Source organism: Onychostruthus taczanowskii, unplaced genomic scaffold, assembly GCF_017590055.1.
Source record: "Onychostruthus taczanowskii isolate IOZ18803 unplaced genomic scaffold, ASM1759005v1 scaffold19, whole genome shotgun sequence".
Classification (NCBI taxonomy): domain Eukaryota; kingdom Metazoa; phylum Chordata; class Aves; order Passeriformes; family Passeridae; genus Onychostruthus; species Onychostruthus taczanowskii.
Window position 1 is genome coordinate 10,615,099 of NW_024499128.1, and position 25,642 is coordinate 10,640,740.

At 49.1% G+C, this 25,642-nt stretch overlaps 1 protein-coding gene across 4 annotated transcripts; it reads right to left on the bottom strand.

Annotated features, from left to right (window-relative positions):
* Positions 1 to 974: 974 nt before the first annotated feature.
* Positions 975 to 24,608, bottom strand: FBXL18 (F-box and leucine rich repeat protein 18). 4 transcript variants are annotated; one of them, XM_041401610.1, is made up of 7 exons: positions 24,488 to 24,594; positions 24,009 to 24,106; positions 23,682 to 23,882; positions 21,292 to 22,832; positions 18,515 to 18,733; positions 7,416 to 7,462; positions 6,577 to 6,743 (listed from the first exon to the last, which is right to left on the bottom strand). In XM_041401610.1, the coding sequence occupies exons 2-7, from the start codon at positions 24,033 to 24,035 to the stop codon at positions 6,718 to 6,720; spliced, it is 2,061 nt and encodes a 686-aa protein (XP_041257544.1). In that variant the 5' UTR covers positions 24,036 to 24,106; positions 24,488 to 24,594; the 3' UTR covers positions 6,577 to 6,717. The 4 variants fall into 4 exon arrangements, with proteins under 4 accessions (XP_041257542.1, XP_041257543.1, XP_041257544.1 ...); XM_041401608.1 differs by lacking the exon at positions 7,416 to 7,462 and having other exon boundaries at positions 975 to 6,743; XM_041401611.1 differs by lacking the exon at positions 24,009 to 24,106 and having other exon boundaries at positions 24,488 to 24,608.
* Positions 24,609 to 25,642: the final 1,034 nt, after the last annotated feature.

A 25,642-nucleotide genomic window follows, 5' to 3' on the forward strand; every position in this document is an offset into this window, starting at 1 on the left:
TTCTCTGTGCACCACCATCCCTGAGAACAGCAACACAGCTCCACAGGGTGCACGTTTTCTTGAGCACTGATCACACAGACGAGCCCAGGACTGTGCAGCCCCAGCACAGCCATCCCACTCCCCTCAGTGTGGGTGGCAGTGCCTTTCAGCCACCCCTGCAGAGCTCAGGATCCAGGGCCCAGAGGTGGCTGCCAGGGCACAAGTGCTGCTCCAAGGCAGGTTAATGCCTGAGGAGTTTCCTTCACCATGAGCACCCACCCTGCCATTCCCACATGCCAGGTTCCCCTCCCTGCAGCCTCAGCCAGCCCAGCCCAGCCAAACCCAGGCAGCCACGGTGCCATTGATGGCATTTTGGCCATCCCAGCTCACATTTCACCAGGCACCTGATTTTAGCCCTTGGCTTCACACAGAGCAGTGGTGCAGGTCCTGTCTGCTGTCCAGGGGCTGGAGCTGTCAGAGAGAAGTGTAGGTGGTGGCCTGGGGTTGCTCAGAGAAATGGATCCTCCTTGTGTCACTGTGAGTCACTTACCCAGGGATAATGGTTACAGAATCCCAGAATAGCTCTGGTTGGAAGGGAACTCAAAGCTCATCTCATTCCAACCCTGCTGCCTTGGGCAGGGAACCTTCCACTAGACCAGGCTGCTCCAGTCCCCACCCAAGCTGGTACTGAACGTTCTGTCCCACAGCTCAGCAGCTGGATGTGCAGAGATCCAAGGAGGAGAAACATTTCCTAAACACGGAGTAGCTCCTTCTTCAGCTGCGCCCACAGCCACAAACACCACACAACAGCATCCCCAAACCCAGGAGAACAGGGCTGTAACCCCAAAAGTGCTCATCCCAGCACTCCCAGTGCAGCAGGACTGGGGCTGCACCCAGGCCCAGCCCTGCCCACACACACCTTACCTGGCAGCGCCCAAGCGCTCCCCACGGGAGGCTCCACATGGAGAGGGAGGCAGGAGGCAAGGAGACAGAGCTGCTTCCAAATGTTCCACTCTTTATTTGAAGTTTTACATGCCACCAGCGTACATGAAAGTTGCACATCCAGAACTGGACTCACCACGAGGACAAAGGGCCAGATGCAAACACAAGCGTCAAACGAGCGCACGGACGGAGGAGCCCGAACCCAGGAGCCCGCAGGGATCTGTGACCAGGCTGTCACCCTGATGGCACCTGGGGAGTCACAGATGAACCCCCACTTTTAGTACCACCTCCCTTTGCCATCTTCAGAGTTGTGAGCTGGGTCTTCTCTCCTAGCGTGGCACCGTTCCCTTTCAAGGAGCTAAAAAGAATTTTTGGTAATATCTCTAGCAGAATTGGGGGTGTTTGGAGACCAACTGCCCATGTAATGCTTTCCTGAATTCCCCTTTCTATCAATGCCAGCAGTTTTTACAAGGAGAAACAATTTCCACCCGCTGTTTAAAGGGAGAGACGACAGAAATAGGGACTCTTACACTGACATTTTATTTTCAAAGAAAGTTTTGATAGAAAAACATTTTCCCCAGCAGCCTTGGGCAGGGAGTTCCAGCTTCCACTTCAAAGGACAAACTTCAAAAACAAATCCAGTGTCCTAATGGTTTTGTGCTACATTACTTAATTGTCATACAGCTAATTAGCAATGCCTGATTTCACATTCTCTGTACATAGATGAAGTTCACAAAAGAAGGGGCTACTTAAAAGAATAAATAAAACAAGGCACCAGGCAGCCAGGCTCCGACAACATTAACATAAAATGTTACACTTTACTATTTAAAAAACTGAAATAAAACCCCCGTCATGATTAAACCTATATTGATCTGCCTTCCTTCAGATCTCAGAGCTTTGGATCTCTGCAAGGAAGGGGGGAGAACACAACATGGCAAGCGGGGGCTTAGCCTGTGCCTCTGTGTACGTATTTCACCAGCGTGCAGCAGAGATCTTTAAAATTCTAATTATTTCCCTATCACCAAGTAAGATTGGGATCAATAGATGGTACAGACTGACCCCTTTCCTCCAGTGTCAGGGGGAAATTAAAAAAAAAAGAAAGGGGAGGGCGAACTGAGAGCGTCAGAGGTCAATGCCACAAAACAATAGATATTGATGTCTCCATTCATTTCAAACAGCGGAAAGGTCAATGCCTCCCTTGCTTCATGTTTTATGGCTGAAATCCTGCTGCTAACAGCAACAATGTTAGTAGTCAGACCTCATCCATCCTTTTTTATTATTATGATTATTTCTAACCAGGTTAGCCATTTTGAAAATTTGACGAAAGCTGGGAGCAGCAGTGGGGGGCTGGGTAGGAGGAGGAGAGGGGGAGCTGGCCTGGAAATTAATGGAAGAGATGGTTTCCATTAGTTTTCCACTCTCCCTGTCCCCCTACCTGTGCCCCAGTTTGTCCCTCACTGCCCCCTAAAAAATGAAAAGGGCCTGAGGCAACATCCCTTCACTATTAATCATTATTCCCCGTACAACATCCCAATTGGTTTCTATGGAAATGATTCTCCTGCTGGAGTACCCTGGCTGCCTGTGCATCTCAAAGAGGCAGGAGAGCTGCAGTGGAAGGAGATCGTGCTCTGCAGCACCCAGCACAGCTCCTGCTGCTCTCCCAGCTTTGGACACTCTGCTGGGACCAGCCAAGAGGGAATTGCATCCCCCTCAGTCAGGTGAAACAACCCTTCTGCACTGCTTCACTCCACCAGCGGGAAAGTCCCAAATTTCTACAGCCCTATCCTAAAACAGCCCTGCTGGCAGGAAGCACCAGGGACTGTCCCACACACCTGCCCATCATCCCACAGCTCTGAACATCCACGTGAGGGGACAGGTCCTGCTGTGTCCCTGGGACCCCACACGCCTGGCAGAGGAGGCAGTGATGGAAATTAAACCCCAGCGAGGGGGGCTGTGGCTCTGCTGCTCTCACCAGCCCCAGCTCTGCCCTCTGCTCCCCAGCCTCACCTGGAGGGGGGGTTCAGCACCTGGGGAGCCTCCTCCCCTTCCACCAGTGAGCCAACAGGCCAAGCCTCAGGATGTGTGTCTGGCTTCCAGAGTGAGATCCACGACTCCATCCTGCCCTGCCTCCTCTCACTCCCATCTTCTCCATCTCCCTGAAGGAGCAGTGCCCACAGTCAGAGCTCTCCTGATGGGACAGACTGTCACCACACAGCCCCTTCTCCTAAGAGAGCAGTGGATACACTGCCATTTCCTAAAGAGACCATGAAATCAGCTTTGCAAACAGCTGAGGAAGCAATCCTTTAACCTACACTCCTAAGAAACCCAGGGGAACACAGATGACTGAGCCCCTCTGAGTTCCCCACACCAGGGTCACTGCAGACCCTCCCACCTGCAGGAACCAAATGCCACTTTGCCAAACAAGACTTTGGACACGAGCAGGGCAGCAAACTACATCGAGTTTTACACAAGAACAGAACTGTCCCAGAATATCCTTCTCCCACAGAACCACGGACACTTTGGGGGTGGTCAAAGCAAAGATTTCTGCTGCAGTTCCCAAAGACTGGAGTTCTGCTTTGGAAGGCAGCAAGGAAAAGCCAGCAGGGACTGGGATCCTGCAGAGGCACTCCCTGAGAGAAGGGCACCTTCTGGAATTGAATTCATTTGTTTTAGACTATGGACAGCAGCATCAGCAGGCTCAGAGATCACCTCCTTAAATGCTCACAGATAGCAGGAGGGAGATTTCTGGAGAGATGGGGATAGAGAAAAGGAAGGGGGATTTCATATTAAATAAAATCCAGGAGCAGAACACCCCTGTCTCTGCTCCCCTCTCTTCCTCTGCCTGCCTGAGTGCTGAGTGGGCTCTGAGTCCCATGCACTGCTCTGCTCAGAACATATGGAGCTGTGTTTAATAGCCCAGCTCTGCCAATTGGGTACTATTAGGGTGGGTTCTTTTCCCAGTGTAAATGTTGCAGAATATAAATTGTAATTAACACCGATGCCAAAATAGCACTTAGAGAAAATAAGCACATTATTAACATCTGGTGAATCCTGCCTGGAGTGCAAAAGCAGCGGAAATTCTCTCTCACCATAAGAGGATTTGTAGTACAGATATCAAGCACTGGCCCGGAGTTGGGGAGCTGGGGGTGGAAGGAGATTTTAGCTCTTTATTACTATTTGGGATGCTACCTTTATCACCTGTGGGTGACCTTTCCTAGCCCTGCTTATAACTGGCAGCATCACCAGGACTTGTGACCCACTTGCACGAATTCAGATGCCCAAACATCATATCCCTGGCAAGAGAATATCAGCACTATAAAACATCCCTGGCTGCTGCTCCCATCCAGCAGCACACCAGGCAGGTGGATCTGGATGTGCCAAGCCAAGTGTACAGCACGTTCCATCAGGTGACTGCAACCCCAAGAGCAAAGGTTTAACACCAGAATCGAGCAGCAGCTGGTTTCTGCACACCACTGTCCCCCAGTCCAGGTTTTCCAGAGGAACAGGAAGAGGTGAGCTGGCAGCACTGCCAAGCTCCTGCTGATGCCACAGCTGTTTATGCAGGGGAAATCCCCGCTGAGGGTGGGAATGGCCTCGCTGGAACCAAACATCAGGATTCCTTCACAGGACTGAACAGGTTCCCTAAGGCACCAGAGAGCTCCTGCCACACCCTCCACCTTCCTTCCCTCTGCCCTGAGGCCAGCGGAACAAGCAGGACAAAGGAACTTTGCCATTGCTTCCAACAAGGAGGAGAAAGCAGCTTAGCAAACATCCTCTGCCCAGTCCTGCTAGTTATCCCAGGGAAAAAACACGGACAAAAACCAAGAACTGAAGTGGCCTGAACTGGACAGAGCAGCAGCTCGTGTTCCTGCTAAAAAGCACATCTGATGTGCTGAAAAGAGGGAGAGAAGAGAGGGAGAAGGGGATTCAAAGAGGTGAGTAATATGACAAGAGGTAGAAAGAACGACCTCATGGGGGAGAGTGGGAGGGGAAACAGCAGCAGGAGCAGGGCAGCAGCTCCTCACACTCAGCTGCAGGGAGCTGAGGCAGAGCCTCAAACACTCAGGGAGCGCTCACAGCTCAGCTGCAGCATTCCCAGGGGAGCACGAGCTGGCCTCGCCATCCTGCTGCACTCCAGAGGCTGTGCTGGCTCCCTGTCCTCAGAGGGGAAGGATGAGAGCCTCGGGAAAGACAGCAAACCCCCAGGGGTTGGTCTCACAAGGCACAGACCCGTGCTAGCAGAGCCTGACACTTACCTGCTCTTTGCTGTAACCTCTCTGAGCACGAGGGTTAGCACAGCCTGGCTCAAGATTTACACCCGAGGGACAAAATTCCAGGCAGGCTCACACGTGGCTGATTGGAAAGTAAGGACAGAAAGTCCTCCAAGGCTGGGAGATGCATTTTGTTCTCAAATCTATCCCATCAGACCAGGCTTCCTACGAACATCGAGGGCAGAAGAGCATTTGGGAGAGGGCATTTTGAGTAGGAAATGCTGACAAGGAGATGGGCACATCATCTTTGGACGACTCTGGGCCTCCCCAGAAAAGCAGAGCTCAACACATTCGGGATTTGGGTGAAGTTAGAACAGCTCTGGTCAGCAGCTGCTTTGCAGAAGACAGACCTGGTACGCTACCAAGGAAAATTCTGCCACCCAGACTTGTAGCTCCAGGAATTTGTAACTTGGCTTTTGGTACAGCTGTCTGATGCTTTTAAAAGTGCTCAGTAAATAAGGCAATATGAAAGTGATCCAGACCACTACTGATGCCTGAGGAGGTTCTGTGGAGCAGAGAAGCTGACTGAAATCACACTGTGAAAATACTTCATAACATCTCTAAAATTAGCATGAGCTCAAGGCATGGGATAGAAGGACAGAACTGGAACACTACATTCCCATCTACACTGCAAGACAGACTGCACATAAATCAGATCTGAGCCTCAACTTATTCACTGTAGGCACCATCTACCCTAGGACAAGGATTTCCAGAAGAGCTGAGAACTTCTTCCATCAGACCAATGGAAACAGCACCAGCAGGAACATACCATGGTCAAGGTGTTAATGACCTTAATCTGCTATTAAAAAATAAAGAGTCCTTGTGGTACTTCTCAGTCAAAAAAAAAAAAACCTTTAAATATCTGTGACTGCAAGTGTGTGACTACAAACGCCTATTTGTAACATAGAAAAGATGTGATGCACTTCAAGTGAGCAACACATTTTCGTGCCTCTGAGCTGGCCTAGGCTTTCTACTTTGCCAAAAACAGACTGAAGCAAAGAATGATTTCCACCAAAACCACAAAGCACACTGCCAACGTACACAGGGGCCCTTGGGACAGACACCAGGGGACACAGGGGAAAGAGCATTGTTAAGTCAGTTTCTCTTACCTTTAACTTCAGTGAAATAACAAAAACAATTCATATTAACCGCAAGGAAACACTCATCAGATTCCACAAGCCTTTGAGACATGATTTTCAGATGCAAGCAATATCCAATAGATGTTTCCCCACTGCAAAGAACCAGCTTTTTTTTTTTTTATTTTGCAATTGCACCTGGTTGAAGTGATTGTACAGCATCCAGTGAGGTGGCCAGGAGCCGAGGATGGGAAATCCAGGCCAACAAGAAGCTGCTCCATGGGTTCACACTGACTTGTCCTTTCCATGCTGTGGCAGTTACCACCACAAATTGGGAGGTTCCTCGGCCACTCTGCTTTTAAACAAGGTAATTTCATCCAGGTGCCTCATGGGGACATCTCTGATGACCTCTGTCAAGTCCTCGTGAAGCAGAGGGAAAATGACGACGTTTAATGCAGGGCGTTCTGCCTGGAAACTAAATCAGACACAGGTTGTTAGCCAAGGAAAAATACCAGTTCTCCAGGGCAAGGGAAGGGGATGGCCTGGGTATCCATCATGCAGGATGGGGGCAAGGAAGGGTTGTTCAGAGGAGGCAGGAGGGGCAGCTGGAACTCCAGGTCTCCCACTCTTCCCTCTCTGTGTCAGCAGGGAGCTCAGGCTGCGTTTGCACCCCTTTGCAGTGAGTCTGCTAAGCTGCCACAAGCCCAAATTGCACCTAAAATCGGGAGGGACGAAGAAGAAGCTTTAAAAAAATTAATTAAAAATAAATCAAGACAGGTAGGTATTTTAGAGGATCAGAGATCCCAAGAGCTCTGCCCAAGCTGGGCAAGGTGCTCAGCGATAACAATTTAAACCACCTGCAAACCAGAGGCAAGTTGCAGAGCCATTAGGAAAATCAGGCCAGAGCAATGTCAGGCATTCCCTCGGGGCTGGGCCTGGGATTATCACTTCAGGCTGGGTTGTTCTGCATGCAGAGTCTACACTCTGCAATTAGAGCATAGGCAAGTTTAGAAAGCTCAGATGTGCAGATAAGCATTTAAGTGTGCTCACACTCACACACTGCAGCCTTCTTTTCAATCCAGGCTGCAGAGCAAAGGAAGAGATTTGCACAAGTTAAAGCCATTAAATAATGTAGAAAGAACCGTACAGAAAAAGCCCAAGTGCCCACCAGCAAGTACTTTACATGACAGCAACCTGTGAGGAAGAGAAATGGTGTTACTCAGTGTAGTGCAACAAGAGTTCAGTCTTTTAAAGCTGGGGGGGGGTAAAACTGTAGCATAATTACCCTTAAGAGTTACACCTTAAGATGAAAAAGATTTGTGACTCAGTCCTGTGCCACCAAGGTGTTTCCTCTGAAGGGTGTGACAAGCAGCAGTTCATTACCACTCACGAGGAGGCAGAGTCACACTGGCAGCACCAATCCCTGGAGGCTGAACCAAGCTGTGTTGGGCCCAAAGAGAAGCTCTCTGCTCGACAGACTTAGACAAGTGTGTGCCTGGAAGATCCCCAGCACATCTCTAGCTCTGAAATGACCAGATTTCTGTCAAACAGTGAGGAAAGGTTGGAGATCCAGCTGCTGGAAGCAGACACGAAAATCCCAGGTAGCAACGCAGCCAGCTGAAGAAAGCAACACGAGAGACTGGCATTTCCTGGGACACTGAAAGGACATTCCCATCCACAAACAATTTGGAGCAGAGCTGCCAAAAACAGCAGAGAAACTTCCATTCCTAGGCTAGCTGCTCAGTCTCGGTGGGTTGAATTAATTTGCCTGAACCTAAGTAGCTGCAGGAATAAGAATTTCCAGCAACAGAACTACCTGGGGCAATTTTATATCTCTCTGCATCACAGACCTGCCCTTCATGCCTCATGCCTAAGGGCTGGCAGAAAAGGACACGGCTCCCTGAGCAGATCTGGGGACTTGTGTCAGAGCTGTGCAGCTTCTTACTTCCACAGCACTGCCCTCAAGAAATCAACCAGCAAATAACTGCTGATCTGGGAGGCAGCTGGTAAAGTCTGCAGTGAAATCACATAAAATACAGCCAAATGTCTCTTTGATAGTCCCTGCTCTGCCTCAGCTCTTCGTGTTTCTTATCCAACACCACAGTCCTGCAGAGAAAATCATGTTAATAGACCAAGTTTACTGAAGTTCAGCAAAGGAAGAAACTGCCATCTCCCCAAGGGAAAGAAACTGCTTCCTTCTTTGTGTATAGACTCTCCCAAATTGGACCCGAGTGCTGCCTTCTCGCCATGTACAAAATTGTAGTTTATAAGCAGCTTTTACATGTAGCTATAAAAACAAGAACCCAGACAAGTTTACATGATGAACTGCCACCGAGACAAGTGAAAAACCCCAACGCAGTAAGTGTCCCTCCTAAAGAGGCTGGGTTTATACCAGGGGTTTGAACTTGATCTTAAAATAAAAGGAAAAAAAAGAAAGCTTTGTGATTTTCTCTCCCCCTCGACAGGAAACTGTATGTTACTGCAAACCTTGTAAATTCCATACCCCAGCAAGTTGACGCCGGAGAATTCTTTCCATGTACAATTTGCGTGATTTAAGGAAAAAAAAAAAATCAAATGCACATGGTTCACTATTATCCTCAGTTAAATGTGCGTGCAAAGCCTCTCCTTTAACTGCCTGTTAAAAAACACCCTGATTTTAACGAGCAGCTGTCATAATGTTAAACTGGGATTAGCAGTTCCCAAAAGCTGCCTCCCTCTGCAATCCACGCTCCTTTAGTCCTTCCCCTGAAGGCAATTCCTTTCTTCATACACCTGTCCAGGTGGGCTAGATTAACTGAGAGGCACTTAGAGCACTACTTCGAAAGGCCCCAGGCATGGGGAGGAGATAACAAGAAGGGGAAGAGAGTGAGTTAATGAGTTGCAGAACAGCTCCTGTAATCTTCTTGAGGGTTCTTTCCTCATTCCACACCTGGATGGACTTCAAACTCCATCCACCTCTGCAAAGGCATGGCTTGTAAAATCAAAACCCAAAGGACAGAAAGGATGTTGACCCGGGGAGACAAAAGAGCTGCAGTTTCAGACATGAAGCCCTGCTTTTTTTGGTTTGGGTTTGTTTTGTTTTTGTTTTTTTTTTTTTTCAAGGGAAAAAAACCAAGGATATGCTTGCCTGCTCTCTCCTACAAAACCTTCAGACTAAACTCATCATGATTAATTAAATGAAAGCAAGTTTTCTAGGCAACTGACTAGCAGCCCCTTCAAAACAGATCCTTTAATCAGAAACAACCACTGGGATAACAAAGAAAACACCTCCCTCCCCCCCATGTATATTTTCCAGCATAACCTCTGGTCCAGCAGAATCAACACCAAACCAACCACCACCCAGCAGGAATTTCCACAAGGAGGTTTCTGAAGTGTCCTCAGGTGGATGTGGACACAGAGCAGACCTGGCCTCAGCAGCTGGTTGGAATCATCCACAGAGCTGGGAAATGAATGGTGAAGCACACCTTGTGCCACAAATTCCTCCTGGCATCAGCATCTCTCTGTTCTTAGATCTTGAACTGGTTGTATGTGGATGAAAGGGTTAATGATGCTTTGCTATTTGTCTCCAGAATTCTCCCAGAACAGGTGTGGACTGGACTCAGTGAGGTTATTTTCAAGTGAACAGCTTGGTAAATAGCCTAACACTACACTCTCAATTACTTCCAACCACTGTGGCAGGATCCAATATGTAGGTCAGGGACAAAGTCAAAAAGAAAGAGAAAAAGTCTAAAGCAAGGCTGCACTTTGATCAGATTTCCTCGATTTTAGCAAGACAAAAGAGTCCCTCCCTGGAATGCAGTTATCTCCTGGCAAACATTGACATGCCTCTCCAGAGAGGACAGTGAGTCCCCAGGAGATTCCACCTGCTGATAGATCCAAAGGGTAGCCCAAAGCCATGGGGGATCTCACCAGCCAGCCTGGAAAGATGGATTACACCCCCCCTGCAGCCCTCTGCACCACAGACCCTATAAGGTGACAGCTCTCTGCATTAGGTGCTGCTCAAACCTTTTTTACTTATAAGGAAAGGACAAGGCAGTATTTGGGGCTGAAGAATGTTCTTCCCCTTGAGATTTCCACAGAAACCCAAGGAAAGTCCTAAGCCAAATCAGACATTTCAGCACATCCCACTTCACAGGGGCTGGCAAGCAGGACCGAGGGCATGCAAGGAAGGATAATTAAACACTGCCAACAAAAGCAGCACACAGCAGATGAAGTGAGGAAATACAGTGTATCAGGAATGGATCAAGGGCAGATCTCTGACCTCCACAAACCAAGCTGAGCTTATTGAAGAAGAAGCCCTAGAGAAGGAGAGGAAGGAAGGAAATGAGAAGAAGTTTGATTTGGGGGAACAGAGCAGATGTGGACTCTGGTTGGCACAACTCTCACAAATGTAAACCAGTCTCTGCTGCAGTCACACAACTTCTCCCCTCTCTGTTTTGACCTTCCCCACAGGCTGATGAGCTGTTTTTGGAGAGGCACAAGTTTCTCAAGAGCAGAAGTTTCAGACCAACTCACTTTTTGCCCTGTATGCAGCTTTCTCACCCACATGCACAAAGCCCTCTTAATCCTCTGCTAGGCACAGCCTGTTTTTACTGGAAGACTTGCTCACACCTCGAAGTTCAAGTGTGGCATCTGTCTTGAAAGCTTCAGCCAGCATACCTGAGCCAGCCTGGAAACTCCCTTCCTGCAGCATGGCACGGTGGAATGGAGGAAGTGCCAGGACAAGCTGGAGCAGCTGGCACTCACACTTTTCTCATCTTCTCAGGGAAGGCCAGGCAAACACTTAAGATTTGTTCCACTGGCCGTGCCCTGACCTCAGCACCAAGGAGCTGAAAATCTCTCCTTGCTTACACTGACTGCCAAAGAAGCTTCTGCAGGAGCATCTTCCAAAGAAGATTTGGCCTCGCCGAAGAAACTGTAGGTGGGATTCTCCCAGGCCCCTTCTCCTGGGAGCAGGGAGAACCTTTGCCTCCCACTCATCCCCCAGAAGCCTCTCAGGGGGTCCAAACCTTCCCCACACTGACTCTAAAGCAGATCCATTCTCTAGTGCCATTCTCCCTTCCAGCCCTGTCAGAGTGCCAGTGCTAAGCAGACTCTATTTCCAAACCTCAGAAATGGACTTGAAAAGTTCCCAAGGAAAAATGTTCACATCCCTCTGATTGCTCTTAACTCCACACAATGAGATATTTTTGCTATAAAGTGTTTTCCTCCAGGGGTATCTTCCATCCCTCCGTGCCTTTGTAGACAAACCAACATCCTCCCACAACTGCTGATTTTTCCACACTAAGTCCCATCACTGCAGTCTCCAACCTGAGACCAAGGGGTGTAGATGGGACTCTGGAAATCACTCACACACATCACTGCCAGCTCTCCCATTATCCTCAACGCAGCTTCTTCATTTGCCACTGCGTTGAGCCACAGGGAAGGAGCAATAACACATCAGACTCATCCCGAGCCGAGGCAAATTACATCTCTCTGCTGTGGTTTCCCTGTAAGGCATGAATGGCACTCTGCTACTTCTCCTGTGAGCTGAGGTTTGTATCAAACACGCCTGCAGACTGAGGTTCCTATGTTATTTTGCCAGCTGAACTCTGCATCACTCAAATGTGACCGGACAATTAGAGGGGGAGGGAATAAGAACCCAAAGAGCGATGCCAGAGCGCCCAGGACACGTCCTAGGGGAGTGCTCTGCCAGAGCAAGCTGAAAGTTATTTCCTAATCTCTTCCACAAATTAAAAAGCTACTGCAATAACTGCTCAATTAGATTTATTTTACTATGGAAATGCTTTAAAGCTGCAGTTAATGCTTCCGTTCAGCCTTTTACACCCTCATGAAGAGAAAGCACGACAGTGCTATTCCAATATTATTTCTCAGCCAAGAGAGAGAGGACAATCCTTGAAAGTTATTTCATGCACAAACCAATCTGCCCGCTGAGGAAGGTTTCAGAACTGAATTCCTTTGAAAACACATGAGCTGGCAGTCAGAACGAGGCATTTGGGTCAGCCACAGGAATGCATTTAAAGAAGGGGGTTTGTGAGTACCCCCAAAAGAAGATAAATTAATATGGCAAACTGGGGATGGTCCCACAAGCCCTGCTGGCTTGTAAAGTATTTAAACCCACCCATAAACAACATCCCTGGTAGAAGCAAAGGTGTCTGGGCCACACCTCATGCATTCAACCTTGGCCAAGCCCGCCAAGGAATCCTTGGGCAACACAATCTGACAAGGATGCAGTTTGTTATTCAGTCTGTGACAGAATGATTCAGGGGTTTCCAAGAGCAGGAAATGAAACAGACAATGAAAGCTTGAGCAGGATGCTAATGATTCACTACACCAGCCTGGTGATACATTAAGTCCTCTGCAATCCCACTTGTGCAGGGCTGGAGCCCTCGGCACGCTGGGGCTGCCGGGGTGGGATCAGCAGCTCTGGGACCAGGAAAGCCAGCAGCACACAGACAGGGACTTCTTCAAGGTCAGCAGGAAGACAAGGTGCTGAAGGGATGCAAAACCAGCTTGAGAATCTTGAATGAGCCCTAGGTGCTCACAGCAGCTTTTTGCAGTGCAGCAGTCAGGTGGGCAGCACAGGAGTGATGCTGCAGGACTGGGCTGAATTCAAAGATCATCTTGCAATCACCTACTGCCCCTAGAGCCCCCTCCAACCCCCCAAAAGGGATTTTACGAGCCTGAGACCACAATGAGAATCCAGGTGAGCAGAAGGATGCAGGGATATCCAGGGCAAGGGGGAATACTTAGCCCTGAGGTGTGCAAAAACTCATCCGTGATAACAGCCCTGTGCTAAATGCCAGGAGAGGGACTGGCTCACTCAGCACTTCCCAATACTCCATTTCAGCCCTGTGCTCCCACCTGGAAGCTCTGTTTCTGCAACTGAATCTCAGGAGGCTGCTTCATCCCTTCAGCAAGCTCACAGCCACACAGGGACACTGGAATCAGCAGTTTAAGAAAAAGGGAAGATCCAGCCAAGAGTTTCACATTAAAAAAGGACGATAACAAGCATAGGGAAATTTAGGTAATGCTACAGAAGACAAGAAGATCTAATTTAGACTGAAAGCTCTTCCTAGAAAGTGGCAGGAATGTTATCATGAAAGTCACTTCAAACCAAGCAGTGCTCATACCTGACACAGGCACAAGGCAGGGTAAGTTTGTGCTTCTCTTCCTCTGAGTTTGGATCCCCAGAACAGTGAGATTGTCCTAAATGAGAAAAATCCTCTGCACTTTCCAGCACTGGTTAAGCCAAGAGTGACCTGAGTCACGGAATTGTTTAGGGTGGAAAAGCCCCCTAAGACCAAGCCCAACCATTCCCCCAGCACTGCCAAGGTCACCACTGAACCACAACCCCGGGTGCCACATCCTCATCACTTTTAAATCCCTTCAGGGATGGAGATTCCACCACTGCCCTGAGCAGCTTTTATCAGTGCTTGAGAACCCTTTTGGTGAAGAAATTGTTCCTAGTATCCAACCTAAACCTCCCCTGGCACACCTTGAGACCATTTCCTCTTGTCCTGTCCCTTGTTCCCTGACAGCAGAGCCTGACATTCCCCGGGCTGCACCCTCCTGCCAGGGAGTTATGGAAAGACAGAAGGATCTCCTTGAGCCTCCTTTTCTCCAGGCTAAACACCTTCAGCTCCCTCAACTTCTCCCCATGGACTTGTGCTCCAGCCCCTTCCCCAGCTCAGTTCCCTTCTCTGGACACCCTCCAGCCTCTCAATGGCCTTCCTGAAGTGGTGGGTCCAGAGCTGGACACAGGACCCAAGGTGTGGCCTTCACCAGTGCTGAGCTGCTCAGGTGTTTTGCAAAGCCATTTGCTGGAGAGAGGTTGGGGAACAGGGGCAGAGAGCACAGGAGAGAACTGCCACGTCCCCACTCTGACCCCACAGCTCTTGGGGGATGCTGCCCCACAGCCCCACACAGCCCCAGCTCATTCACCATCTCCCAGCAGCTCTCAGAGTCCAGTTTACAACAGCACTTTTGGGAGATGTGAACAGCTGAGCCCAGCTGCCCAGCCAGCACCCCAAAACACACTCCAGCTGCACCATGGTTTTCCCCTTGGATTCCATTTCTATAAATCACAGCTCACCTCTACACCTTGACACTTTCTTTATGAAGAATCCCTAATGACACCATGTTCTCAGAGGGTTTTTGTTTTGCTTTGGGTTTTTTTTGTTTGTTTGTTTTTATTTTATTGTAGCTTTCTTGATCTTTTTCCAAGGTGTTTTTCCAAGGACTTTTCACTGGCTTGTATTGTCTGGTGTTGTAGAGTCCTTGAAATCACTACAATGATAGGAGCTATCTAAACACTTCAGCTAAAACCGACAAAATTCTAAAGGCACACAGTGGAAAATAAAAATCTGTCCTTGAAGCCAAGGGGATATTTGCCCAAGCATTTCCCATCTCCTCTTCCAGCCTGTTTTCTGATGGCAAGGAAAGCACCAGGAAAGCAACTTCTCCTGCACATTTGTGAAGTGCCTGCTAACCCCACGTAGCTGTGCAAGCCTGAAGTCATCCAAATTCCTTGCCCGCAGGATTTTTTGGGGCAGGGACATACTGGCATATAAATACGATTATTTAGCACGCACCCCGTTGGTAAATGGTGGGACCTTCCATGGGTCACAGCTCCATCTACTGACTCTTCCACAAAATAACACTGTGGAAAAGACTGGGGAAGCTCCTCATCCCCTTGGACCTGCCTTTGGACACACGGGAGCGTGCAGGAATTTAGAAACAATCCCAGCACTGCAGCTCAGCCCAACATGGCAAAGCAAATTTACCTTTTCTGCAAAGAAGTCTTGGCACAGCAGCAAGTCTGGGGTCACACCTGAACCTCCAACCACAGGGCCTCAAATTGTGGTATTTTAGTGTTTGTGGAATTAGTGCTGCAGTGGTTTGAACAGAAGAGTTATTTAAACAGGGATAACACGTGCTTGGAGCTGAGCACTCCAGCAAAGTTTGGGTCCAAGCATAAAATGGAAAACATTGTGTTCATTGGATCTGCTGCTATCTGAAGTGTGGCAGCAGCTGAGCATCATGTGATGGGGGGGAAAAAAATGTCAATTTACACAGAAACTGAGACTAGACCAACGTCACATGTGAAACCTGAGGAAGATCAGGGAAGTGGATATGGATCACTCGAGCCACATCTCCCACTCTAAGCACTACGCCCTTCTTATGTGCAGAGTATCTCCCTGAACCATAAAGGAGCTGCCCCCTCCCATTCACACTGAAAGAAAAAGAATAAAGAAAAACACTGCAATGATTTATCTGCCCAGAGGGAAACAATCTTTACAGTCTTCTCTACAGCTCAGAGGAGACCTTGCCCTTGCAAGCCTCCTGTTTGCTGATGAGGCTCCAGATGAGCCCTGTTCTGCTTATTGTGTTTCATTGCAAAAGAGCCAGAACTGAATCAGAGGCTTTTAATGACTCAAATACACGAATTAGTTTGTCCCAAAAAGCAGCAAACTTCAACCAGAAACTGCTCCCCAGAAAGCTGGACACCACAGGGACTGGTTCAAAGCTGTCACAAGACTAAGAGACATGAGAACAACCTCTCTTTTCAGGCCAGTGGAACAGAAATACATAACACTAACCTCCTTTTACAGTAAAAAGAGACAGTTTGAGAAGCAGTTCAGGCTTTAAGCCACTGCTGTGATGCAGCAGATTTAATTCCCAAGCTCCCATCACCACACCCTGTATATTCACCATCTTCCAGTACAATTCCACAGCTGAAACCAGTGTGTTCCCCCCAGATACATTCTGGCTTCTTCTGTTACCCAAACCCTCCTGTGCACCTACACTTGAAAAAGGACTGCCCAGCACTATATGGCATTTTCAAACCCTCTCAGCTCTACCTCCTGCAGCAAACTCCTGATACATGGCCAGCCCTGGGTCCTTCCCATTCCCACTCACATTTCTTCTCTGCTTTAGAGGCACTGGGAGAATGCGAATCACTTTGACCCCATTTTGCTGTTCAAAAATATCTCTCATCCTAAACAACACCATCACCACAGCCCTAAAACAGGAACTCTGACCCTCAGTAGGACCTGAAGAATATGGATCAATTGCCCCAGCTCAAGAAAGGGAGCAAACAAAGGCTCGAGGTCCCTCCTCTCCCCTCCTCCCTCCCAACCACTCCCCGTGCTTCACACGCAGCATCCACACACATTCCAAACAAATGGAAAAAAATAAGCATAAATCCCCTTGTTTGATTCTGACACAAGGATAGATAACTTCCAACTTGCTGCCTGGTGTAAAACTTGGGTTAAAGAGACACCAGCTGCACACTCTTAGAGGAAGCCATGCTGTGTCAATTGGAGCCATACCCACAGGTTTAAGCTCACACACAGATTTTACTGCACATCTCTCTGCCTTGGAGTAGCAGGCAAGAAGCAGTCAAGAACAAGTCAATTCCTGACCCCATCCCAAGGCACATTTGTGCAAGGATGAGAATGGGATTGCTGGAGAAGTCACGTGGCTAAAGACTCACTGATGGCTCATGGAAGACTCCAGGCTTTGCTTACACATCATCTTCTGTATTTTGTTTCTTCCATTTGATTACTAGAGACAGTTGCATGAGAACGGGATCTTTGTTGCTTAGGAGAGCATCTGCTCCCACTGCTTATCCTCCTCCTGAAGTCATAATCTTACATGACATCAAAATCGTTTCCAGAGCCACCAATTACAATGTCACAGAGGATTATGACTTCAGGTGTACAATTTGCAGAAGGAGCAGATGCTCTCTTCAGCAAAAAAAAAAAAACCCCAAAACCCAACCTTCAAAAAACCCTGTTTTCACACAAGTGTCTCTATTAATAAAATACAAAAGAAGAAAATAAGTTTGACAGCCAGAACTGTAGCTAAATATAAAAATAGTTTTTAACATTTCCACCAGGCATCAGCTGCTCTTTAGAAAGTTCCCAGGGTTTAGATTATAACGAGGTAGAGAATGTAGTGAGAATCAGTCCATGACAGAGAAAAAGAGGGAGAAAAGACTGCAGAACAGTCTATTTCTGCTCAGTAAGTGGACATTAAAATTTTGGACAGCGCTGCAGCAGCACCTCAGAAGAGGGGGAAAATAAAAAATGGGAATTGCAGATTTCTGGTTCTTTCCAAGGATCCTCAAAGCACAACTGAAATCAACCCAGTAATGTTTTTACAGATATGAAGCCCTGTGTAAAACAAACTCAAAGAATCCTTGTCGCATCACAAGGAATTTACTCAGATGTTTCCATCCCAGAAGGACACAGAGGCTTTCAGAGGCAGCAACAACCTCAGGAGCAGTTTGGTAGGGAGCTAATATAGTCACAGCCTTCTCTGGATTTGATCCACGGAAACAAGCCAAGTGTAATAAGTTAGTTTGAAGCTGGAGGAAGGCCGGGGGGGGAGGAGCACCCTTTAGGATGTACTAATAACGCCGTGTGATTTGAAATTTTTATTAGAGCTTAACAGGGCACAGCAACAGTAGGCGACAAAGAAAACAGGCTGAAGGTGGGGAAATAGCCTCACAGGAAAAAAAAGATAATAATGGAAAGTCTGCTTCATGGGAAATATTTTGTAAGATGACTGCCATTATTAGAAGATTTCCAAATGCCAAGCGTAATTAAAAGCTCTCTTTTCAAATGCAGTTCACGGCTCACACACAAACGTTTCCCACCACGTGAGCCTCAGAACGCTGCAAGGGGCCAAGCAAAATGCATTTAAGAACTGCCAAACGTGCAAAGGCAGTTTGTACCAATGCTCCCCCCTCAAGCACCCTCCGAAGAAAAAACCCTTCACAACAACCCTTTAAAGGCTTTGAATTGGCTGCCAGGGGATTATCAGTAAGTGACATTTACAAGTGATTAGAGGACAGAGAATTATCTCAGTCACTTGTGAGAAAGGAGGAAAGCTTCAAGGTCAAATCTCTCAGTACTTAAATGTCGGCAGATGTTTTGTTTACACAAAAAGTGTCATTTGATTTATGATGGAGCTTTGCATCCAGAACTTCAACTCGGTCAGCAGAACTGCAGAGAACATGGGTGGGAATGGAATCAAGAATTCATATAATACCTTCAAATATTTCACCGATTCACTCTTATTAAAGTAAGAGGCTGGCTTATGTGCCAAACAGTTACACATTACCTATTAGCTCCTTGGAACAAGAGCTCCAAGCCATATAAACCTTGGCAAGCCAGGGAACGGAGATAAATCTCCAACAGCTCCCGAAATCCCACATCCACCCTTTTCCGCACTCACCTCCGGACAATGGACTGCTGGAGATTTTTGCAAACGGTAAGAGATTCTCCCATAAACATGTGGCACATGATGACCTCAAGGCAGCTGGCCATGAATGACATCACTGCGTCAGACTGCAGGGTCCCGCTCCGGGAGACGATGCAAAGCCGCTGGAGAGAGGAGCAGTGACTCAGTGCCTGGAAGAACTGCGCGCCCGCACAGAAGTACGGCTGTTCCAGCCTGCAGGAATAAACAAAAACAACTCAATGGGCAATTCACGCCTGGGATGCTCTCAGAGAAGAGGGAAATACACAGCATATTCATGGCGGTTTGGCAAATGGACTGAGCAGTGTCTCCGGTCCTGTAGGACAAGGGCACAAATAGGCAGGAAAGCCCTAAAGTGCAGAATTCTGGCGCCCACAGGGAGTCACCCTGGTTTTGCAAGTTTCCCACAAAGTATGGTGGGTAAGACATGGAACAGATCCATTCTGGTCTTAAAAGCACAGCCTGGCTTCTGTAGCTGACTTCCACCAAGCAGGTGGTGTGGATTTAGGGACCTTCTGCTCCAGCGTTCAACCACCCAAACTGGTCATGCCTTCAGTTTACTGCCTGGGGAGAAGCAGGCATGAAAAATACACAGTGCACACAGGCTGATGCAGAACTGGGGCCAACACAGCGACCACAACCAGCCCTGGCAAAGGATCAGAGCTACTGCTCTCCCACAGGAAGAACAACCATCATCAACCCAACATTCACCTTAAACACCTGGCTCAGGGAAGAGAGACAGGATCCTCTATCACAGTGATCCAGGAGGACAATAAAATGATACAGTGAAGCCACACCTGGCCAACAAGGGCTCTGTGTTTTACCCAACATAAACCAGCCTGCAGGGAGCAGAAGCTGCTAGAGCCTGTGCCACCAGGACAGTTCATCTGCTTAGTGCAGATTTACTACCAGGCTTCAGAGCACTTGGGGATCTCAGTCATTGGGTCAGGAAAGCCAAGAGCTCCAAGAAGGTTAATCCATTAGGTGATAACAAGCTGTCGGGCCCAATCTGATCTGGGTAATCTCTGCATAGGCTTTGTAGTATGCATGGGTATCTCAGCAACTTAATCCTGTTAATTGATAAATTCTGTTTCAGTCTCAGCCTGCTGTCAGGTGGCACTGCCTGAAGAGATCCTAAGAGCATATCTACACTTTGGGTAATAAGTTAAAATTCATGTCAAGAGAACGGGCAGCCTCTTCAATTTTTCAACATCATTACTGGGGCACTGTAAATTTAGGAGAAAAAGCACAGAATCTCCAGGATCCAGGTTTCCAGGCGAATCTCTGGGATGCACCAGCCACACCCGCAATGCCGCCCTGCACTCGCTAGATGGCAATGTTGCTTTGGAATAGCCCCTTAAACGTGTTCCTCAGCCTGGAAAACTGGGCAGGGAAAAATGGGTGGAAACAGCAGGGAATTAGTAAATCAAAAGGAAACTACGTTATCAAGAGGAAGTGCTAATTTCTAAAGCCATCTTAAGCCAATATAAAACCTTAGAGTTTATTCAGGGAAGAGGAGTGACAGCTTCCACCCAAATTCAGTACAAGGAGCAGCCCTGTTGCAGCCTTTATTCCAGGCTGCCTCCCATCTCTATCGCTCCTAGCCTCCATTTCAAAGCCTCAGGAAGCTACAGGGCCTAGGATGAGCAAAGCAGCACTGCACACCCAAACCTCCTTCCCCAGCCCTCAAGTTCCTCCGTGGTCATTTACTCTCCTCAAGGTTAAAAACACATTCACATAACACAAGACCGTGAGCAACCGAATTCCCAACAGCTGCCACCCCGTTACAAATGGGAAGTGGTGGAAAATGAAAACCCTCCTGAGGTGTTTTAGCCCCCCTGGCTCCCCTCACTATTGCAGTGGATCAGGGACAGGCACAGAAGCACCAGTCTCAGGTGATGAGCAGTAATTTCAGCCACACTGAAATATAACTGTGACCTTGCTGTCTCAACTGCACAGCACCTTGGAGGCTTTGTGAACAAAGGGGGACAATGGGACTGACAGGTTCTGCAGTTTCACTGAAAGAGGCTGATTTGGGGGGAAAAAAAGAAGAAAAAACCCATCTCTCTAAAGTGATAACATTTGTGTTCATATGGACTAGAAAAAGGAAACCATCACAGTTTCCTTTCACAAGCACATTTTGGCTACCATGAAGCTGCTTTGTGCACTCTTTAGGATCAGACCCTTGGTAGGATACTTGAAATTCTATCAGGAGAGGAACACCAACAGGACAAACTCTAAATCTGGAATGTTTTCAGTACATTATAAAGGAAACAAATAAAAAATAAAGAGGTGAGATTTTAATACAAACCCAAGGCAGACAAATATCTCATTGGGAAACCCAAAGAAAACTCTACATTATCTAGACCATGTAGGAGTCTCTTCCTTCCTGGAAATTTAAGAGGTGTGCATGTACACAAAGCCAAAAAATCAGCAAAGGCATGTAGTATTTAACCAGCCCTGACAAGCTGCTAGCTCACAAATAAGCAGCATGCACTTTTCCTTATCTAACAGGAAGGCAGTCACAGCACTTTTTGCTCCTAAAACACTGGTTAAAGGGCATATCCTCAGCCCTCAAGGACAACATGCAGTGCCTTTCCATTCTCCACAAGTCAGGAAGGAAAATAGCCAGTTTTCAAGGCATTGCAACTACTCTGGGCCGGAATACTTTTAATAGCAGCCACAATAAACCACACGTCACATTTCTGGAGATCCACAAACAAAATGGGAGATGTTCAAGGGCAGCCCCTCACCTGAGATCTCTCAAACACCTGCAGTGTTTCAGCATGTCCATGAGAGCAGACATATAGACCACCTTGCCCATCATGCCCAGGTTGGCCAAGGAAAGAGTCCGCAGGTGCTGGCACTGCAGCCCAATGCTGATGAGCCCAGAGCCCGTGAGAATATTTGGCAGCTGTGCTAAGGTGAGGCTCTGCAGGTAAGTCAATTGGCTAATGGCAGCCACCTCTGAATCCCCCACGCTCTGTGCCCGGACACAGGGAGGCAACGAGTTCCGAATTGCTGGCTCGTTGCGGGGCATGGCAGAGGAGAAACTGGACCCAATGATCTCCAAGGTTTCCAAAAATCTGAGGCTTCCCATCAGAGCCCAAAACACTGAAGACTCGATCTTCTGATTTGTCTGGTCCCCTAAGTTCCTTGGATATGTCTGTATCCCAATCCGAACTTTCCTTCCAAATGTTTGGGGCACCAAATTAGGTGTGGTGGGAGGCTTCTCCACGCTTGCACCAACATCTGTGATGGAGCAAACTGGCAGTGCTAATGAGAGCAGGTGCTTTAGCCTGGACAGGAGCTGGCACAGGTGGTTCCCTATGCTTTCAGAGCTGTGATGGTGAGCTGCAGAGAGGTTCAGGTGTCTCAGGTTGCAGCAAGACACTACCAGGCTTTCCAAAATGCTGCTGTCAATGTCATCTTCTGCTTTCCGAAACAAGGACTCCGGGGCCAGGCAGTGAACGCAGCCACTGAGATTCAAACTGGTCAGGCTCTTAAGATCCTTCCCACCATTAATGACTCTCTGGATCAGGTGCCCACCAGATAAGGTGCATCGGCTAAAGCTGAAGTAGAAAGGGTTGTTGAACTTCAAGTGTTGCAGGAGCCCAGAGCCGTTAATCCAGGCTTTGGGCAGTTGTAAAGCATCCAGACGTACATTTCGGGCCATGGAGTCCAGGAGGTTTTTGGTGGCTCCCGTCTCTGCAAAGCTGCCGGGGGCAGAGATGAGGAAGGCGTGGAGGTTCTCAGGTGTCCGATCGCTCAGCACTGCCAGGTACAGCCTCACCACCTCCTGGTTGACGTAGCCAGGAGCCAGCCTGGCGTAGAAGATGCGGAGGTTCTGGTAATGGGGCACGTTGCTCTCGCCCACCATCAGCTGCCCCGAGAGCATAAACCCCTCCCGCGAGCGATCGAGGATCTCGAAGTAGAGCAGCAGTTTCTCCAGGCTGGTGCAGCAGGGCACGACGCCGTACGAGGGCGTGTAAAGGGTTTGCTTCAGCTCCGACACGCGGCTCAGCGTGGCTTTGCACTCGCTGCTCAGCTGGCTGGCATCAAAGCCCGGGTTCACGTCGATGGCCAGGGAGCGCAGGTGCTGCAGCGTGGAGAGCATCTTGGAGAGCCGCAGGGAGGTGACGTGGCACCCGGACAGGTTCAGCTTCACCAGGTTCTTGCAGCGTGTGACGTGGTCGATAGTGGAGCTGGGCAGCCAGTAGCAGCCGGCCATGTTCAGCTGGTAGATCTCCTTTCCGATGTCCCTCATCAGCTGCTTGACTTTGTCTTTGTTTACCTGCGCCCAAACAAAACCACATTCAGTGAGAGACGCGGAAGTGGCGGGCGCCGGCTCAGTTTCCCAGCTGCAGATGGGGATAAGGGTGGATGGTACTTGGATTACGTGGCTCATCCAAAGGTTTGGGGATGGCAGCACAGCCTCAGAATTACCACACTGCTGGCAGCTCATCTGCCATGCTTTGGACTCTTGGGATTACACTTCCTTTTGCTTCTGCAGTTCTGCATTACAGACTGCTCAGCAGCTGAGAGTGGAAGAGAAAACCTCCTCAGTTTTCTACCAGCAAAGCCATTTCAGCAGAACTGGCTATGTGCAGCAACTCAAACTGAAAGAAGAATGTTTCCATTCTTCTTCATTCAGTTTCCTCTTTTGGAAATAAGCATAGGGGGTTTTTCCCTGCCTGCACTGGCTGATACAGTTCTCATTGAATATATCACCCTTCCTTCCCAAGCCTTATTTTTGTTATAACATGCACACAATTTCTGGCTTTGCTGACTGCATGCCTGACAGCAACATGCACAAGATATTTTTGCACAACAACACCAAAAACATATTTTGGGAAATTGGTAACTTTAAGGTTATGTTTACTTTCATTTTAACTTCCAGAAATATGGAGAAGTTAAGTTTTCACTGACAGTACTTTATATAACTAAGGGAGCACAGGGCTGTTCTAACAAAGCATACTGGAAAATAAATGCTTTTATGAAACAGCTTATTGTGTATTTGATTTCAGACTTCAGGAGCAGTCTACTTAGGCATACACACTGGAAAGTTCTCCTTCTGGGCACTGTTTTTCAGAAGCCAGATTTGTCTTAACAGCTAACAGAAGAAGCAAGCTACTCTCCCCACCTTATAATCCTTCTGAAGCAGGACTGTATGTGTTAGACTCTTGTCAAGGCAAAGTGTTGCAAGTTTCCTGCAGGTTCTCCTGACATTGAGGACCAGGTCTGTGCAAGGGACAAAGCTGAGGATGTGCAGAAGGATCTCATCTGAGAACTCCATCAAGTTGACTCCATTGCTTTCCTCCTCACTCTCCTCACTTACGACCTCCTGGTGGAAAAGAAAAAGAGGAAAAAGAAAAGGAGAATATGGAGGTAGTGCAAAACTTCACACGAAATCACAGTACTTTCACTTGGTCTTTCACCACTGGCGAACATTTCCATTCATTCTACTTACTTTGCAACTGGAAGAACGACTGTCCATGATCCTTTCCTAAAAATACCACAGCAACCTCCTTCTACATCCTTCCTCCAAGCGCCAGCCGTTTCAATAACCTTTAGAGTTACATAACCATGCATACATACATATCTATACGGCTATATGTATCTGTTTACACATCCAGACCCACACCACCACTGCAGCCCAGCTCTTGTGCAACACGCTCACGCCTTAACGGCGAAACCAGAGCCCAAACCGGCACTAACGCCAGGGCAGCTGCTGAGGGCAGCGCGGCTGCTCCACCTCACAGCCCCCCTGGGCCCCCCGGGCACACCCGGCGACGGCGATCCCGGTGCCCTTCCTACCCCCGAGCCCGGCTCCCGCCCTGAGGGCTCCGGGCTCCCCCAGCCCCGCAGCAGCCGCTGTTACCGGCGCCCCGAGGGGCCGGTGCGGAGGGGAAGCGGGAGGCGAGCAGAGCCCCACAAGCCCCGACTCACCTCTCCGCAGCGCAACATGGCGGCAGCCGCGCGGTCCCGCCGCAGCCGCCACCGCCGCCTCGCCGGGCCCCGCTGGCAGCGGCCGCGTCCCGGGCTCGCTCCCGCCGGCCCGGCCGCCTCACGGCTCTTCCGGCGCGGCCATGACCCGGTTCCGCGGCAGCGCCCGCCCCGCGCCGCCATCTTGAGCGCGGCGCGGCCGCGGCGCGGCGCCATCTTGAGGGCGGCGCCGCCATGGTGGGAGTGGCGGGTCCCTGGAGTCAGAGAACACCGGGATCGCTCACGGTGGAAACGGCTCTGAGCTCATCGGGTCTAATCTTTGACCGAACAGCATCGTGTGAACCAGAGCAGAGCACTGAGTGCCATGTCCAGGCTTTCCTTAAACGCCTCCAGGGATGGTGACTCCGCCACCCAGCCGGGCACCCCCTTCCAGTATCTGACAAACCTTCCTGTGAAGAAATGCTTCCAGATGTCCAACCTGACCCTCCTCTGGCACAGCTTAACGCCATTTCCTCTCATCCTGCCCATTGCTCCCTGGGAGCAGAGCCCGACCCCTGTCTCGCTCCTGTCAGGGGTTGTGGAGAGCCAGAAGGTCCCCCTTGATCCTCCTTTTCTCCAGGCTGAGCTCCCTCAGCTTCCTCAGCGGCTCCTGGTGCTCAAGACCCTTCCTCAGCCCCATTCCCTTCCCTGGACACGGTTCAGGGCCTCAATGGCCTTCTGGGGTTGGGGCACCTGGAACTGGACAGAGCACTCGAGGTGTGACCTCTCCAGTTGTGAGTATAGGGGCAGAATCACTGCTATAGGACACACTATAGGGGTAATAGAATGGTTTGGGTAAGAACTTAAACGATCATCTTGTTCCACCCCTGCCGTGGCAGGGACACCTCCCACTATCCCAGGCTGCTCCAAGCCCCATCCAGCCTGGCCTTGGACACTGCCAGGGGTCCAGGGGCAGCCACAGCTTCTCTGGGCACCCTGTGCCTCCCCACCCTCATGGGGAAGAATTTCTTCCCAATATCACCATCCTACCCTTCACTGATGTGGAGAGAGCCACGCAGATTCAAGCAGGGCTGCTGTGACCACAGCCATCACACAGCCATGTCCAAGGGGAGCAGCTGGCTCCAGCAGTGTAGCTCCACATAGCTCCTATCCCGAATC